Source organism: Liolophura sinensis, chromosome 2 (genome assembly GCF_032854445.1).
Source record: "Liolophura sinensis isolate JHLJ2023 chromosome 2, CUHK_Ljap_v2, whole genome shotgun sequence".
NCBI classification, from domain to species: domain Eukaryota; kingdom Metazoa; phylum Mollusca; class Polyplacophora; order Chitonida; family Chitonidae; genus Liolophura; species Liolophura sinensis.
Window position 1 is genome coordinate 18,546,053 of NC_088296.1, and position 17,113 is coordinate 18,563,165.

The 17,113-nt window shown below is 40.0% G+C and overlaps 1 protein-coding gene across 1 annotated transcript in view; it reads right to left on the reverse strand.

The window, feature by feature from the left end:
• Positions 1-1,451: 1,451 nt before the first annotated feature.
• LOC135462557 (serine/threonine-protein kinase Nek9-like) overlaps positions 1,452-17,113 on the reverse strand; it is a 39,445-nt gene continuing 23,783 nt past the window's right edge. Inside the window, exons 16-33 of the mRNA XM_064739783.1 lie at positions 16,080-16,220; positions 15,504-15,626; positions 14,708-14,900; positions 12,573-12,791; positions 11,586-11,838; positions 10,436-10,600; positions 9,873-9,993; positions 9,659-9,687; positions 9,222-9,315; positions 8,199-8,316; positions 6,543-6,714; positions 5,940-6,016; positions 5,453-5,571; positions 5,049-5,219; positions 4,286-4,370; positions 3,183-3,302; positions 2,855-2,959; positions 1,452-2,385 (exon numbers count right to left, since the gene is read on the reverse strand). Coding sequence (XP_064595853.1) covers positions 2,260-2,385; positions 2,855-2,959; positions 3,183-3,302; positions 4,286-4,370; positions 5,049-5,219; positions 5,453-5,571; positions 5,940-6,016; positions 6,543-6,714; positions 8,199-8,316; positions 9,222-9,315; positions 9,659-9,687; positions 9,873-9,993; positions 10,436-10,600; positions 11,586-11,838; positions 12,573-12,791; positions 14,708-14,900; positions 15,504-15,626; positions 16,080-16,220 — 2,431 coding nt within the window. The 3' untranslated portion in view covers positions 1,452-2,259. The remainder of the gene's footprint in view (positions 2,386-2,854; positions 2,960-3,182; positions 3,303-4,285; positions 4,371-5,048; positions 5,220-5,452; positions 5,572-5,939; positions 6,017-6,542; positions 6,715-8,198; positions 8,317-9,221; positions 9,316-9,658; positions 9,688-9,872; positions 9,994-10,435; positions 10,601-11,585; positions 11,839-12,572; positions 12,792-14,707; positions 14,901-15,503; positions 15,627-16,079; positions 16,221-17,113) is intronic.

The following is a 17,113-nucleotide window of genomic DNA, read 5'->3' on the forward strand; positions in this document are numbered from 1 at the left end:
TTACTGTATGCGTAAGGATTGCAGAGCTGTGACTTTGCATTTCAAAGAGATGTTAATATGCAAATCGCAAACTGCATTTGACAATCTATGCACTATGGGAGGAAATTGCTACCCTGTAAATGGCTGAGCAAAATGTTGAGGTATGAGGTCTTTGATATGCAAATCGCTACAGACTATTGGCTATCTGTGTACCATGAGTGACCACTGCAACCCTATGATTGGCCAAAAACTTTAACCAAACCTGACACCGACACCGACGCCGACAACATCTTCCTCCTCCTCTCACAATACCTCTACTTACTTTGTAAGGCATGTTAAAAGTGGGCAAGTTAATCATGGACGAAATTTATGATGGTCATGTAGGGTACTTCATTTGAATGTTTTCTTTGCTTTTCCAGGCATTCCATCTACATGAATTATATGACCTCTCACCTACAACTGAGGAATTCTTAAGTACATGCAGCTTTGAAAAAGCCAATTAAATAAATAAACTGACAAGACAAGCACACAAACAGTGCTAAGGATGTGGAGATGGAGGTGAGGGTGACATTCAAATGATGATGTAAACAAGGTATAAATGTTGCCAATGTTACAAGCAGTGAATCACATGGGGAGCAGTCAAATACAAACGTAAACATTATAATTAGAGAGCTTTCACAGAGGTCTTGTACGTAAATGAGAAATATCGCATCAAATGTCACGGAGTTGATTCCTCATAGCACTATCTCTCATACATGTGTATGTATATTATGAGTAAAAAAGAAAAAAATAATCTTAAACAAAATACTCGAGTAAGAATTGCTGTCAGTGAACTTGCTAATAGAGATATGTCTCTCGCAGATGTGTACTAAGTTTGCAAAACCTATGCAACTCATATTGCTGTAAAACGAACACATATGCAAAGTTTTTAAAAAGGATAACAGGTTTAAAGCCATTTCATCATAAAAATGAGACGGACGGATGAACGCTGAGGCAATAATATCAAGTTCTGTCAACTTTTGACATGGTAATATCAATATCAAACTTTCTACACAGTAAAAATTAAATCGCATGTACATTTGACCTTGCAATTATGACCCATCACTGACAACAGGACCAAGGGTAAAAAAATTGGCTCATGTCAGAATTGAACTCACAACTCAGGACATGAGCATGAAAATGTTGTCAGAACCTTATTACTACCAGATACAGTTTATTCTATTCACTCTATTGTGAAATGCCGTTTATCTTTCTAGAGGCTCAAACTCCAGTGTTGATGGATAATTGCAAACACTAACACGCATTCATATGTGATGTAGAGGGAACGCGAAACATCACACGTACTGAACCAATCAGCAGTCAATTAGTTTTGATAGCACATGACACGTATGAACACATTTGATTTCTTGAAGTCTGAAGAAATAACCCTTTTTTCAGGCAAGAGGTTTGCACCAAAAATTGTAACTAATAATAGTCTCTTTTCATACCTCGTTTTCTTATAATGAGTACATGTAGAAGAGGTTGTAAGATACTAGAGGCACACAACTGTCAAATAATGTCATATATATTGATATGATGATATTTATATTTTTAAATATCAATTCACACCAGATTTATTTATTTATTTGATTAATGTTTTACGCCGTACTCAAGAATATTTCACTTATACGACGGTGGCCAGCATTATGGTGGGGGGAAACCAGGCAGAGCCCCGGGGAAGCTCATGACCATCCACAGGTTGCTGGCAGATCTTCCCTCGTACAACCAGAGAGTAAGCCAGCATGAGATGGTCTTGAACTCACAGCGACAGCACTGGTGAGAGGCTCCTGGGTCATTTCGCTGCGCTGGCGCGCTAACCGAGCCACAGAGACTCCGCACCAGATTTAACAGAACCCTACATGAGAGGCTATCCCATGAGGAGTTAATTTTAAAAAAATGTCACATAACATTTGTAGACTACCTGTACAGAACATAAATAAACTTTTATAAGTCATTAGTTCAAGCCTCTTATTTTTCCAACTTCAAATTTGCACCCAATTCGCCAAAATGACTAAAAATATCCATATGAAAAGGTAAACAAATTCAAAAAGAATTCACAACGAATTCAAATTCACAGCACGTAAAATACTGCATCTCCTGAAGATTGACTTTGTCATTTTCCTCTCTGATTTTGTACTTAACAGGTAGCATTCTGTTAAAGGTTCAACATTGTTTATGCTCTTATCACAATGCTTATTGATCACAGCTCTTCAGCAGTTTAAACAGCAGTCAGTTTCCATATCACTGTATGACACAGACTTTACTATCCCTCGTGACTGATTGTCTAGGAGAGGACATGTTGCTATGGAGATTCTTCTGAGAATTGACTTGTCGTTGTTGTTCTAGCTCGAACCGAGACAACTGTTCCTGTTAAAAGACAAAGCAAAACATTGTTTCTAGGTTGCTTAAACTTACTTGATTTTGATAAAAAGGTCAATTAAAATTCTCAAATGAACTTATTATTAATCTCAGGGATTTTAGATTTCCTCATGTTTTCTGTTTCATTAGGTATCAAAAATAATGTTTTCACTTATAACCTCAAATCTTCTTGCAACATAAACCTCTAACATATGTACTTAGGTGTCTGATATCTGTTTGATATATGAATATAACTCTGCTTATCATATAACAGACAGGAAGTGTCTTTCCAGAGAAAACTGTCTGATTACTCTGTAACTGATGATAAGTTTGGTACAGACTTATCCTCCTTATATATACCTGAAGCCCGGACAACTTTCTGCATAATGTGTAACTGACTAAAACATTGGGGTTTTTTTTGGGGGGGGGGTTATTCTGTAACCGATAATACGTTTAGTACAGAGTTATTCCCCCTTACCTGGAGTCCAGCAACGACTTTTTGGTTATTCTGTAATTGATGACTCTGATTTTGTAATTCTCTTCTTAACTTTTCGATTTCTAAATTCAACCGTTCTTCTCGCTCCTGAGAGATAAAATGGCAACAGTTATCAGTGACAGCTTGATTAAAAGGAACATTTCCGTGCACGTTTTTATCCAGAGAAAACTTCAAATAAACACTAATATGTACACATTATGTAAATATAATTTTCATTACACCTCTTATACACGTGTAGAGGTCAGCATAGGTCTTTGTGCATGTCAAATTATCCTAGACAGGAGGACAAACAAATTGTCTCCCTTGATACCTGAGCTTGTTGTAAGGCCACTTGTCGGAAGTGTTCCTGCTCTTTTTGGTGCAGCCTTTCCATTTCTTTGATTTTTTCCTCAGATTTTGATTTTTCTTGTTTGATTTTCTCGAGTTCGTTCTGGAATGAAGACACCAAAAGGTAAGCCAGTATACTGTAAGCTTTGAAAGACGTTTTTAGAAAGCAAATCAACAGTCCGTAAAAGTAGGACACAATAAAGGCAGTTACACTTAAGAAATATATAACTGTCATACAGGACGGCCACTCTATTAACATCAAAGATAATTACTTTAAGGTAAACTACTGACAGAAGTTATTTTTTTCCTTATCCATCAAAATGATTAAAAGAGAAAAAGGAAGAGAAATTTACTGTCTTTTTTGTTTTTGTTTTTTGTTTTCATACTTTAGTAAACACATCTGCATTAATAATCATTAACAAACAAAGACTTGCCTCAAAGGGAGGTAAATGTAAGTGACATGTGATTTTATGGTATTTTCTTCCATGATCAACATGATTTTAACCATTGTGGATGAGATTTACACATCAATTGTAAATCTGACGTGATAAACTGAAATAGTGGCAGCCATACACCCGAAGTAATATGGTACAGTAGACAGACAACTGAAAGGAAGTTTAACGGGACAAAGATGTTTGTTAGATTTGTTTTAAAAAAAACGCAACCCTGCAAATGGCCAAGAGCTATATGTGCATGTTGTGGAGACAGGAGAATTCATAGAAGAGCCTGGCTAAGGCTGTGTGCCCAAGCTCTGCCAGTCCCAGTAAAAGACGTTTTCAGTGGCCTACTTCATTTATTATTTACTTATCTGATTGGTGTTTTATGACGTACTCAAGAATATTTCACCTAAACGACGGCGACTAGCATTATGGTGGGAGGAAACCGGGCAGAGTCCAGGGGAAACCACACGACCATTGGCCCCTTTTACAAAGAGGGTGTAATTGAACTTACGCCAAATGCAACTTTCATGACAACAAAGTCTTTGGATTGATCATCAAAGTCCATGATAGTTACTTTTGACTTAGCGTTATGCTCTTTATGAGACGTGCACCTAGCCTCTTAGCAGCTCCTGGGGTCACATGTTACCTGCAGAGTCTCCTCTCGCCTGCGGACTGTCACATCAGAGACAAACCCACGTGCTGTCAGCTGCTCCTTCAGGGGCTGGTCTGGCCTGTAACATACAAAGCCAAAATCTTGAAATCATTCATTTAATCAATGTGAGTTAGTACAATGCGGGCGAAGGAAACCAGGTTGACCAGAGTAAATCCGGCAGACCTGCAGACCAGCAAGGATGTGTGGTCCTGTCTGTTACGTACAAAGCTTAAAATCTTGAAATCCTCTCATGCTCAACGGCGGCTGGTACAATGCTGGGGGAGGAAACCAAACTGCATGTACCGGTTGTTCATAGTGGGAATGTTTCAGAGTATGTGTAGAAATGATTCTACATCATACGTCAAGCACAGAACTCAATAAGACAGTTTAAAATCAAGCCCTGACAAAAACTCTCGGGTAAAAATTGTGCGATTTTCAGTGTTTCAAGACATAACTTTTGTGAGAAGTTTACAAATTGTCCGAAAAGAGATTACAGGTCGTAATGGGAGACTTCAGGATGAGTTACACAGAAGGTCCAAATGACAGCAGAACGGATCGTTTTCTTCTATGACGTTGCAGTGCGTGTGCACTTCATATATGTTTTAGGAGCACACATGCACCGATAATTGTGTCGTAACACAGGAAAGAACAAATGAGATTATGGTACTGGCCCGTCTTGATACAGGCAAGCAGGAGTTATCATTGGCCAATTTACTTTATTAACTTTTAACTTTTATTAACTTTATTCTCAACTCACACAGAAACTCTTCCTCTTCCCCTGCCCATGGCACGTATCCTAGACAATGGTTTCTGGCTATTCCCACTGCTGACCTTTTTGAACTGTGACTCAGCAGTTATTTTACGAGGCGTTGTTGTTGTTACTTTCCTCACAGGTATCCCAGAGGCCTTTTGTGGATTTGATCCAGCTCTGGAAAGAAAGAAATTCATACATGTGCATAAAAAAAAAAAAAAATAGATAGAAAATGTGAAGGAAGGCAGATTCAAGGGTGGAAAAACTGGATTGCACGAAGTAAAAAAAAAACACATACCTTTTGCAAGATACTGATGAATTTTCTCACGTTTAATTCACAGGACTGCAACTGTTATGGTTAGAAAGGGTGTTCAAGGAAACAAAACTATGCAAAGGGAAACATGACTTACCTAATCCCTGAAACAAGCACCTCACTACTACTGCTACTAGACAGCATCTCCTGGTCTGCACTCCCGCCACTATTCATCGAGAGTGATCTCCCCCTGCCTGAAGAGGTTTCGGTGTTGGCCTGCAGTCCACAACAAAACACAGCATTTATGAAGACAATTTTTTTTCGCATGCACATACATGCAACATTGCTGCACGATTTAAAATGTAGCTTGTCACACAGGTTGCCTACTGTATTTTTCAAAACAGATTCTAAGAAAAACAACAAAACGGAGAGGACACATTTCAGAATATTCATAGAATCCTGTTGAAATAGTTTCGTATGTTTTAGGTAACATTTTAAAACTGTCAGACTGACACTACCATGCTGTCAATCGAAGGCACAAAAGGAAGCACCCTGTCGCTGTAGCTTGTCGCACCTCCAAACTCACGTATTGATTCAGTATGCTGATTTATGTTATTGCATTAATAATACTAATACACCATTACCTTAGCAGCAGTTGTTATGGAAACGATTTTTGACCTTTCCTTCCTCGGGCTGACCTTCTTGTTGTGTTTTACTTGTCCTGTATAATAGACACGTCAGGATTATACAACTACAGAACACGGACTTAACCTGTAGCGATATACATTTTTGACAGGTCACATGATACAGTAGGACTATTTTTTACCTTTAGTGATAAAAGAGTTCGAACTCAAAACTGGACCACTACAATGTGCATGCAACGTAGCAGTGAAAGGTTACAGCCAGACACTGTCAAATCCAATAAATGATGTTAAGTATATCATGAGTTTCCTGGACACTTTAGATCTACCTTTACATTCACATCCAGCTCTAATTTGGCGTCATGGTATACACAGTACACACGAAATTACGGTTTGTGCCTTATCCAGTGCCATATACCCACTGTACATGACTCAACTGACAAGAGCATCACTCATCTGGGTCAGAAGGAGGTAAAGGTACCTGGTAATTAACGTATCTCCAGGGTTGGCCTCATGGTCTTCACTTGTAAACTTTAAATATCCTTTATTAAGGACCAATCAACGATCAAAACAGACAAACAATTTACATGTTACCATGACAACTACCTGTTTTAAGCTCTCTGTTGACATGGATACTGGACACGGATGAGTCAACCAGACACTGGCGTACAGGTAGTTCATCACCGGACACATCGCTCGTATCATCGGCCTCGTTCCCATCGTTAACATCATCATAATCATCTACATTGGCAAGTTCTTCTTTCAGCCATAGAGGTAACTAAATGTACACACGTATGTATAAACATCCAACTGTATCAGACATCAAAGTTTATTTATTTTATTTATTTTGATTGGTTACGCCATACTCAAGAATATTTCACTTATACGACGGTGGCCAGATTGTGGTGGGAGGAAACCGGGCTGAGCCCCGGGGAAACCCACGGCCATCCGCAGGTTGCTGGAAGACCTTCCCACTTACGGCTGGAGAGGAAGCCAGCATGAGCCGGACTTGAACTCACAGCAACCGCATTGGGGAGAGGCTTCTGGGTCATTCCGTACGGCCGGAGAGGAAGCCAGCATGAGCTGGACTTGAACTCACATTGACCGCGTCGGTGAGAGGCTCCTGGGTCATTACGCTGTGCTAGCGCGCTAACCGACTGAGCCACAGGGGACCCCCAGACATCAAAGTTCATTACATACTGCTAAGCCATTGTATGACTAGCTAACTTTTACATGATCAAAGTAATAAATTCTGTTTTCATGCATTATAGAATACTAATTTATTTATTTCTTTGACGGGTGTTTTACACAGTATTCAGGAATATTTCACTTATACTACGACAACCAGCATTATAGGGTTTGATGAAACCAGGCAGACCCACCCAGCGGTCACTGTGAGTTCAAGTTCAGATCATGCTGGCTTCCTCTCCGGCCGTACATGAGAAAGTCTGCCAGCAACCTACGGATGGTCATGGGTTCCCCAGGGCTTTGTTTGGTTTCCTCCCACCATAATGCTGGTCACCATTGTATGAGTGAAATATTCTTGAGTACAGCGTAAAACACCCATACTATAAATAAAATAAATTAAACAGGCAGAGCCTGGGCTAAACCCACACCATTTCAAAGGTTGCTGTGAGACCTTCCCACACTATGACTGGAGAAGAAGCAAGTTTTAGTTGGATTTGAACTAAACCAACTGCATTGGTGAGAGGGTCTCGCTTCACTGATTAATGTTAATGATGAAAATAAAGCCCACATCCCTTCCCACTCATCAATCCCTGAGAATATCTGCTGCTTTTAATGAATACTGTATGTCACAGCTTATGAATATAAATCATTAGGGGCCTCCGTGGCTCAGTTGGTTAGCGCGCTAGCGCAGCGTAATGACCCAGGAGTCTCTCACCAATGCAGTCACTGTGAGTTCAAGTCCAGCTCATGCTGACTTCCTCTCCGGTTGTACGTGGGAAGGTCCTCCAGCAACCTGCGGATGGTCTTGGGTTTCCCCCGGGACCTGCCCGGTTTCCTCCCACCATAATGCTGGCCGCCGTCGTATAAGTGTAATATTCTTGAGTACGGTGTAAAACATCAATCAAATAAATAAAAAAATAAAATATTAATGATGAAAATAAAGCCCACATCCCTTCCCACTCACCAATCCCTGAGAACATCCATTGCTTCTGATGAATACTGTATGTCCCAGCTTATGAATATAAATAACGAAAAATTTGCCACCCCCCAGCTCCACCCCCCTTCAAAACTCACCGGTCCTTGAGAATCCATCTCTGAGGCCTCTGATGAATATTCATCACCCCCTTCCCTGCTGGAGGCTGAATGCTGGACAGTATCTGCAGGCACCATCAGGTTTCGACTGAAACGCTTCCTGTTTATAATGAGTTAACTACATATATTTATTTATTTATTTGACTGGTGTTTTACGCCGTACTCAAGAATATTTCACTTATACGACAGCAGCCAGTATTATGGTGGGTGGAAACCGGGCAGAGCCCTGGGGAAACCCACGACCATCCGCAGGTTGCTGACAGACCTTCCCACTTACGGCTGGAGAGGAAGCGAGCATGAGCTGGACTTGAACTCACAGGGATCATATTGGTGGGAGGCTCTTGGGTATATATATTTAACATTTACTTGTGTTCATACATGTAGAGACATCCCACATAATAGACAATATGAAAATGGTGATTCTGAGATCTGATATCTTAATCTAGTGCCTTGCCAACAGAAAAGCAACCACATACATCCGTATTTATTTATCTGATTTGTGTTTTACTCCATACTCGAGAATATTTCAGTTAAGCGATGGCAGCCAGCCATTATAGTGGGAGGAAACCAGGCAGAGCACGGGGGAAACCCACAACCATCCACAGGTGGCTGACAGACCATCAGACGTAGGGTTGGAGAGGATGCCAGCATGAGCTGAACTTCGACTCACAGGGATGATATTGGTGGGAGGCTCTTGGGTCACTACGCCATGTTGGTGTGCTAGTCCATGGCCCCCCATATTCATCAGTAGAGTAAACTTCTCTGATCAAAAGAAAGAATTACCCTTTTTCAAGGAGTTTCTCCGTTTGTTTGTTAAAACATCTAAACTCAAGACCATATGGCACTCAGGCCAACCATCACGCTAAAAGATGGAATGTCCAAAATCTGACTGACCCATCCAAGCTAAACAACAGGAAATAAAAAATCCGACCGACTGACAAACCAACTGACCTACAGACAGAGCGACTTATAAGCTGCTTGTTGCAGTTAAGAAGCCCTGCCCACCTAAAACTGCGCTTCTTTCTGGATTTCCTGCGGGCTGGAGGCGGCGCAGTTGTCTCCACTTGAACCATAATGTTTTCACCGTGACAGTAAAAAACTAGCCAGGCTCATCACCTCAGCAGTGTCCAGTAACCTGTAACCATGGCAACAGAAGTATTAAGTACAACACAAATTCCTGTCAGATATCCTGCATGGTTATAGCAGCTCTTCAGAGGGCCGATGAGGTTCTAACCCTAAACATTAACAAGGTTAACACACTTATTTATCACACTGAATGAAAAAGAATTCTCTGTATTATGTACCCCCTGAGGATGAGTGTAAGATGAAGAATTCTCTGTGTTATGTACTACCTGGGGGTGAGTGTAGGATGAAGAATTCTCTGTGTTATGTACTACCTGGGGGTGAGTGTAGGATGAAGAATTCTCTGTGTTATGTACTACCTGAGGATGAGTGTAGGATGAAGAATTCTCTGTGTTAAGTACTACCTGAGGATGAGTGTAAGATGAAGAATTCTCTGTGTTATGTACTACCTGGGGGTGAGTGTAGGATGAAGAATTCTCTGTGTTATGTACTACCTGAGGATAAGTGTAGGATGAAGAATTCTCTGTGTTATATTCTACCTGGGGATGAAGAATTCTCTGTGTTATGTTCTACCTGAGGATAAGTGTAGGATGAAGAATTCTCTCTGCTCCTTCAGGAACCATGTCCCGGTCCTTCTCCTTTTCCCTCTCTTTACCTGTGCTGCCTGCACTCAATGACCTCTTAGGAGCGCTGCCTGAAAAGATCATAACCCCAATATAAGACAATGCTAACATCAAAACTGCAGCTTACACGATATCGACGGCCTTATACTGGAGCCAGTGGCTTAGTGCAGAGGTTTTGAACGATATGTACATGGATTTGAACACCAACCATAGTGCTTCAGTATCAGGTCACAGTCGTTCCAAAGTGTATTAGCTAATACTGGTATTAAGTCATATTTTATATTTAAAATTTTATCCAAACTCAGCAGCCAATGTCCATCCCAATTATAAGTGAAACAGTCTTTACTTTGTGCAATAGGTTACATTAATCAGTTATGCACATGACCAAGGTGGGAATAGTGCCATCTGGATGTCGTCTAAGGGAAGATAACTCACTGATGTAGCTCATTACTCAGTTATCCCACCTTAGACAAGGTCCACATGTAAATAATAAGGGTTATTTTTCGGTCTCACCTAAAGGTCTGAAGCCGGCTGAAGCATCAGGGGGTAAACTTTGTGTCAGGCCATTTTCTCCACCATTTCCTGCTGTTGGTGAGAAGACACTGTCCTGGCTGACTTGTCTGTCTGGACTGAGTGCTCTCCCCTTGTCACACTTGGGCGTGTCACCTGAAGACTGACCTGCATTCAAAGAACACATGTAGTAAGGGTGCGAAGAACACATGTAGTAAAGGTGCAAAGAACACATGTAGTAAGGGTGCGAAGAACACATGTAGTAAAGGTGTGAAGAACACATGTAGTAAAGGTGCACAGAACACATGTAGTAAAGGTGCGAAGAACATATGTAGTAAAGGTGCAAAGAACACATGTAGTAAAGGTGCAAAGAACACATGTAGTAAGAACATATGTAGTAAAGGTGCAAATAACACATGTAGTAAAGGTGCAAAGAACACATGTAGTAAAGGTGCAAAGAACACATGTAGTAAAGGTGTGAAGAACACATGTAGTAAAGGTGCGAAGAACATATGTAGTAAAGGTGCAAAGAACACATGTAGTAAAGGTGCAAAGAACACATGTAGTAAGAACATATGTAGTAAAGGTGCAAATAACACATGTAGTAAAGGTGCAAAGAACACACGTAGTAAAGGTGCAAAGAACACATGTAGTAAGAACATATGTAGTAAAGGTGCTAATAACACATGTAGTAAAGGTGCAAAGAACATATGTAGTAAAGGTGCAAAGAACACATGTAGTAAAGGTGCAAAGAACACATGCAGTAAAGGTGCAAAGAACATATGTATCAAAGGTACAAAGAACACATGTAGTAAAGGTGCAAAGAACACATGTAGTAAAGGTGCAAAGAACACATGTAGTAAAGGTGCAAAGAACACATGTAGTAAAGGTACAAAGAACACATGTAGTAAAGGTGCGAAGAACACATGTAGTAAAGGTGCAAAGAACACATGTAGTAAAGGTGCAAAGAACACATGCAGTAAAGGTGCAAAGAACATATGTACCAAAGGTACAAAGAACACATGTAGTAAAGGTGCAAAGAACATATGTACCAAAGGTACAAAGAACACATGTAGTAAAGGTGCAAAGAATATTCTGGATTCTCCTACTTTAGCATTAAATACCAATCAAACGAATACAATAAATATCTCACCTTCTGGAGCCACAGCAGGGCACTCTCCGCTGACAATGCTGGTGTTGCTGGGGTGTCTGCAGTGTTCTCCCTTACGTGGAGTAACACTCTCTGCTCTCACCTCCTCCTCCCCTCCTCGGGAGGTGAGGTTCCCCCCTGTGCTGCTAAGAGAATCCCCGGGGTCTGTGAGTGGGGTAGTGTAGCGAAGTCCCCACAAGTATAACTCATCAATGGTTGTGCTGGCTGCAGTGTAGAACTCCCCACATTGGACACGCTGTGAAAACATATTTACATCTATAGGAATTTGATTTTCTTCCATGTCCAACTGAAAAGCTTGTGGAATGATAGTACGAGTCCTTAGATGTGTGTAAATATGCAGTACTATGTCTTCTTGTGTCAGGGCGATTCTGCCACAGTGCTGCCGCAACTGAAGTATCATGCTGAAGACACTAAACAAGACACCACACCCAGTCACATAATACTGATACCAGACCAACTACATCTGTTTCCTTGCTCTAACCTCTTAGTGCTGAGCACCAAGCCCCAAGCAAAGTCTTTGGTATGACCTGGCCCGTGCTACTTCTTCGGTGGAAGATTTTAATGATGTAAAAGGACACAATACAGTGTTTGAGTTTCTGGAATATGTAAGGTGTCCATAATACTGAAAGAATCTGGTTTACTGCATGGGAGTCTTTAACAATTTATCAAATAATAGTTACTGAACAAATTACATGTAAAATCAATTTAATCCCAGGGAAATTTTCTCAATACAAATCAGCCGAAATCTTAATTTTGCCATTCACCTCTAATATCTAGTTTGGTGAATACACTCATGTCAAATAGGTACTACAAACCTGTAAATATGCAGCATGTCATCACCTATACTTATGGGGCCTCCATGACTCAGATGGTTAGCACGCTAGCACAGCGTAATGACTGGTCGCCATCATATAAGTGAAATATGCTTGAGTACGGCATAAAACATCAGTCAAATAAGTCTATACTTACATTGACGGTGGAGTTGGACAGAAACTTGACCTCCGTGGGTGCGTTGGAGGGTTTCGTGTTCCCTGTACCCAGCTGGGCCTCCGTGTTACTGCCGAATGTGTACACGTGGCCGGGCTCAACAAGGACAGCACTGTGGTTAGGGCCCATAGACACGTCGATGACACGGTGTCGACCTAAAGCTCTCACAGGGGTTGGTATCTTCTTACCCTCTACCTCTGTCTGTAAGGTATGTGCATTTACATTATCAACAATCCGTTTCTCTTACACCCAACTAATAGAAAATAAATTTAAAAAACTTCTTTCAACATCTCATTAAAAAAGAATGAGAGCAGGATCCATTTTTTGAGCGTCAGTTGGATTTCATTAAATGCCTTATAGTTCTTACATGGTAATATTCCGATAGGTGAAAAAAAAATGTACAAACTGACTTATGAAACAATTATTAAGGGAAGACAACCTACTAGAGTTAAGGTGTCTAAATGGCTCAACTGCTTCAAAGATACTCTTTTCACACGCCTTTTAACCAGATAGATTTGAATACGAAAAGGTACCCAACATTGGTGTTTATTTATTTATTATATGATTGATGTTTTATGCCACACACAAGAATATTTGATTTCTAAGACGATGGTCAGCATTATGGTGGGAGGAAACCGGGAAGACCCATGACCAGTCACAGGTTGCTGGCAGACCGTCCCATGAGCTGGCAGAGAAACTTCATGTAAGACTATGTAAAGAGCACTTACCCTAATTCCTCAAACTTTTTGCATGTGAAATAGCAACTTTCAGCGCAATTTAAGCATATTTTTAGGTAAAACTACATTGCCTGGATTGTCCAAATTCAGGGCTTCACAAAAAGTATATTGTTATCAGTCCAACTCAGAATTTGCCTGAATAAACAGTTTAATGTTTGCAAGTATATCGTTATCAGTCCAACTCAGAATCTGCTTGAATCAACAGTTTAATGTTTGCAAGTATATCGTTATCAGTCCAACTCAGAATCTGCTTGAATCAACAGTTTAATGTTTGCAAGTATATCGTTATCAGTCCAACTCAGAATCTGCTTGAATCAACAGTTTAATGTTTGCAAGTATATCGTTATCAGTCCAACTCAGAATTTGCTTGAATCAACAGTTTAATGATTGCAAGTATATCGTTATCAGTCCAACTCAGAATTTGCTTGAATCAACAGTTTAATGTTTGCAAGTATATCGTTATCAGTCCAACTCAGAATTTGCTTGAATCAACAGTTTAATGTTTACAAGTATATCGTTATCAGTCCAACTCAGAATCTGCTTGAATCAACAGTTTAATGTTTGCAAGTATATCGTTATCAGTCCAACTCAGAATTTGCTTGAATCAACAGTTTAATGTTTGCAAGTATATCGTTATCAGTCCAACTCAGAATCTGCTTGAATCAACAGTTTAATCTTTACAAGTATATCGTTATCAGTCCAACTCAGAATTTGCTTGAATCAACAGTTTAATGTTTGCAAGTATATCGTTATCAGTCCAACTCAGAATTTGCTTGAATCAACAGTTTAATGTTTGCAAGTATATCGTTATCAGTCCAACTCAGAATCTGCTTGAATCAACAGTTTAATGTTTACAAGTATATCGTTATCAGTCCAACTCAGAATCTGCTTGAATCAACAGTTTAATGTTTGCAAGTATATTGTTATCAGTCCAACTCAGAATTTGCTTGAATAAACACGCTGCAAATGTGCAAAAAGGTTAAAGAATTATAGTAACTTCTATCTACGTGTAATAGGTGATATGCACAATCTCCAGAGTCTAGAACTCAGCCTCTCTGGAAGTACAAGTCAAATACCACACCTAATTCTAATGCAGTACAAGCACCTGTACACATAACGAGTTCCGGCACAGAATTAGACTAATCCATTTCAATATTTCATTTTGAATCAACTTAAATTTTGTATACACTTCCTGCAGGTAGATGTCAAAAAGTAAAAACTATCACAAAATTGAGAGAAAAAAAAGTTGAAAATTGCATGAATTAAATTTTGTAATGTCTTGGCATGAATGGTGATTAATTGCTTTTGCTTAATGAGCTCATCATATATTAAAATAACATCACAATAAAGGAAGATGTGGACTAAAGGGAGATAACTCACCTTGGTAAAAATGTTTTTCATGGCCATGAGAAATCCCTGTCTGTTGTTCAAGCCTAGTTTGTTGTGTTCGTTGTTACCGCAGGCATACACACTGCCCACATCGGTCAGAAACATAGTCCCATCCAGGCCACAGTACACCTCGCGGACTAATACGGTCAAGTCCTCCAAGGCTATTACTTCTACAGGTTGACAGCTGAGGGTGGAAAAGAAAAAGGTACAGAATAGCATCCTGTCAATCATAATGGATAGTCCAACACACCTGAAAATAGGCTGAACTGAAAATGAAACCATTTCGATGAAGTCTAAAATATGACAACAAAACGACAACTTGCATAAGAATTGTGTTCAATCATAAAAAATTTTTTAGCTTTATAAAATAAACAAAATTTCTCACATGACAATAAATTTAAAATACAACACTAAAAAATCAGTACACATCTTCAAAATTACAAAATGCCATTAAAAACAATTTAACTGCTAACGTGTTCATCAAACTTTTCATTAGGATACTGTTCGTACACCATTAATAGCTATCCTTTTCACATATAAACACACACTTTTTGCAACTTTTAATTTGATTCTGGAGACAAAAATCCATTGATTGGGTTGGCCAAGTTCAGAGTTCCCTAAAATGTTTACTTTCATCAGCATCCAAAAGACTTCAGAGCAGGTCTTGGAAGCATGCACAAAATTTTAAAAATCAACCAGTGGCGCCTTCTGGTGGGCAAGGGAAAGTACTCCTGCTCTTACATGTCTTGCAAGTCTCACCTATGGCGTAGAGTGGACATGTACTTACTGGTTTTCTTCCGTCCCCAATCCCAGGCGCCCGTCTGCACCTCGTCCCCATGTGAATATTTCCCCAGCACTGCCTGCTACAGCCACATGGTGAGGTCCACAGGCCAGTGATATCACATCCACACTGTTAACACAGAGGGTGAGACAGATTGATTGATTGATTGTTTGATACAAAGTCTGGATGCCTGATGTGAGCTTTGCAGCTATACCACCTCTACAGTGTTTACCAAAAGTCAGACAGCACAATTAAAGAAGGTCATTTCTGACCAGGGTAAAAGTTTAAAACCTTGCCACAATGCTTTCTGTTCAGCGTTGGAAGTTGAAATATGGACAGATCTGTCATCAGATCACACTGATAAAGTGGTGTAAATTTTCATTTTTATGCACAAAAATAACCTCTAAAACACCATATCAACATCTGAAAGAAATGGCTTTGCGGAATCAACCTTTAGAAGGTACCATAAACAAAGAAGTTTAACCCGCAATAGCAACTAAGCTCTCACCTAAGGAGGGGCTCAATGAGGTGAAGGTACCATAAACGAAGAAGTTTAACCGCCAATAGCAATTAAGCTCTCACCTAAGGAGGGGCTCAATGAGGCGAGGCCTTAATGCACAACACCAGTCTCCGTGTCCAAGGCAACCACTGATTCCGTCCCCACACGTCATAACGATTCCGTTATCACTGCCAAACACACTGAACCCATCGCCACAACATGCTCTGAAATGTAAGACAATTATATTTGCTTTCACATATATGTATGTGTTTAATATCTGTTCAACGCAGTCGCTGTGAGTTCAAGTCCAGCTCATACTGGCTTCCTCTCCGACTGTACGTGGGAAGGTCTGGCAGCAGCCTGCGCATGAATGTGGGTTACCCCCGGGCTTTGCCCGGTGTCCTCCCACCATAATGCTGGCCACTGTTGTAGAAGTGAAATATCCTTGAGTACGGCGTAAAACATCTATCAAATAAATACATCAAATAAATAATATATGTTTCTTTGCTAACTTGAAGTTCCTTTCATCCATCTGATAAGCACACATCACTGCATTTATTTTTTGATTTGTCTGATTGTGGTTTATGGAAATTCTCACTGTTATCTGTTTATATGAGAGCATTCCGTATATAGTGTTGGTGGCAATTCTGGCAAATGTGGTGGAATGACGTCAACAGCATTTGAAAGCCTAACATTATTTGTGGCTATACCTCAGCAATCTGTAACACCATGCATTCTTACGTGATGTCACACCTGCTAAAAGTTCAAATACCAGGACAAGACACTGTTCCCAGACTAACAACAACGGCTTTATTACACCGCAAATATTTAGGAAAGCAATTCTGATTTATCTTGACCCTTATTTTTCAATTATGCTTTAAAGAACCAAAGGGTCTGACAATGGTGTACATCTGTAGCTCTTTAGGCTATACCAATTTGAACTGTTGTTTTATGGGCTGAATAAAACTTTTTTCAATGCCTGAGGAGGGTATAAAAACAAAAAAACAAGAGTTCAGGGGAACACAACAAAAGCCCGAACAAATGCATTTGTTTGAAAAGAATACCAACAACACCGTGGTGAGTGTTTAACCCCAGTGGGAAATGTGGTGAGTATAAC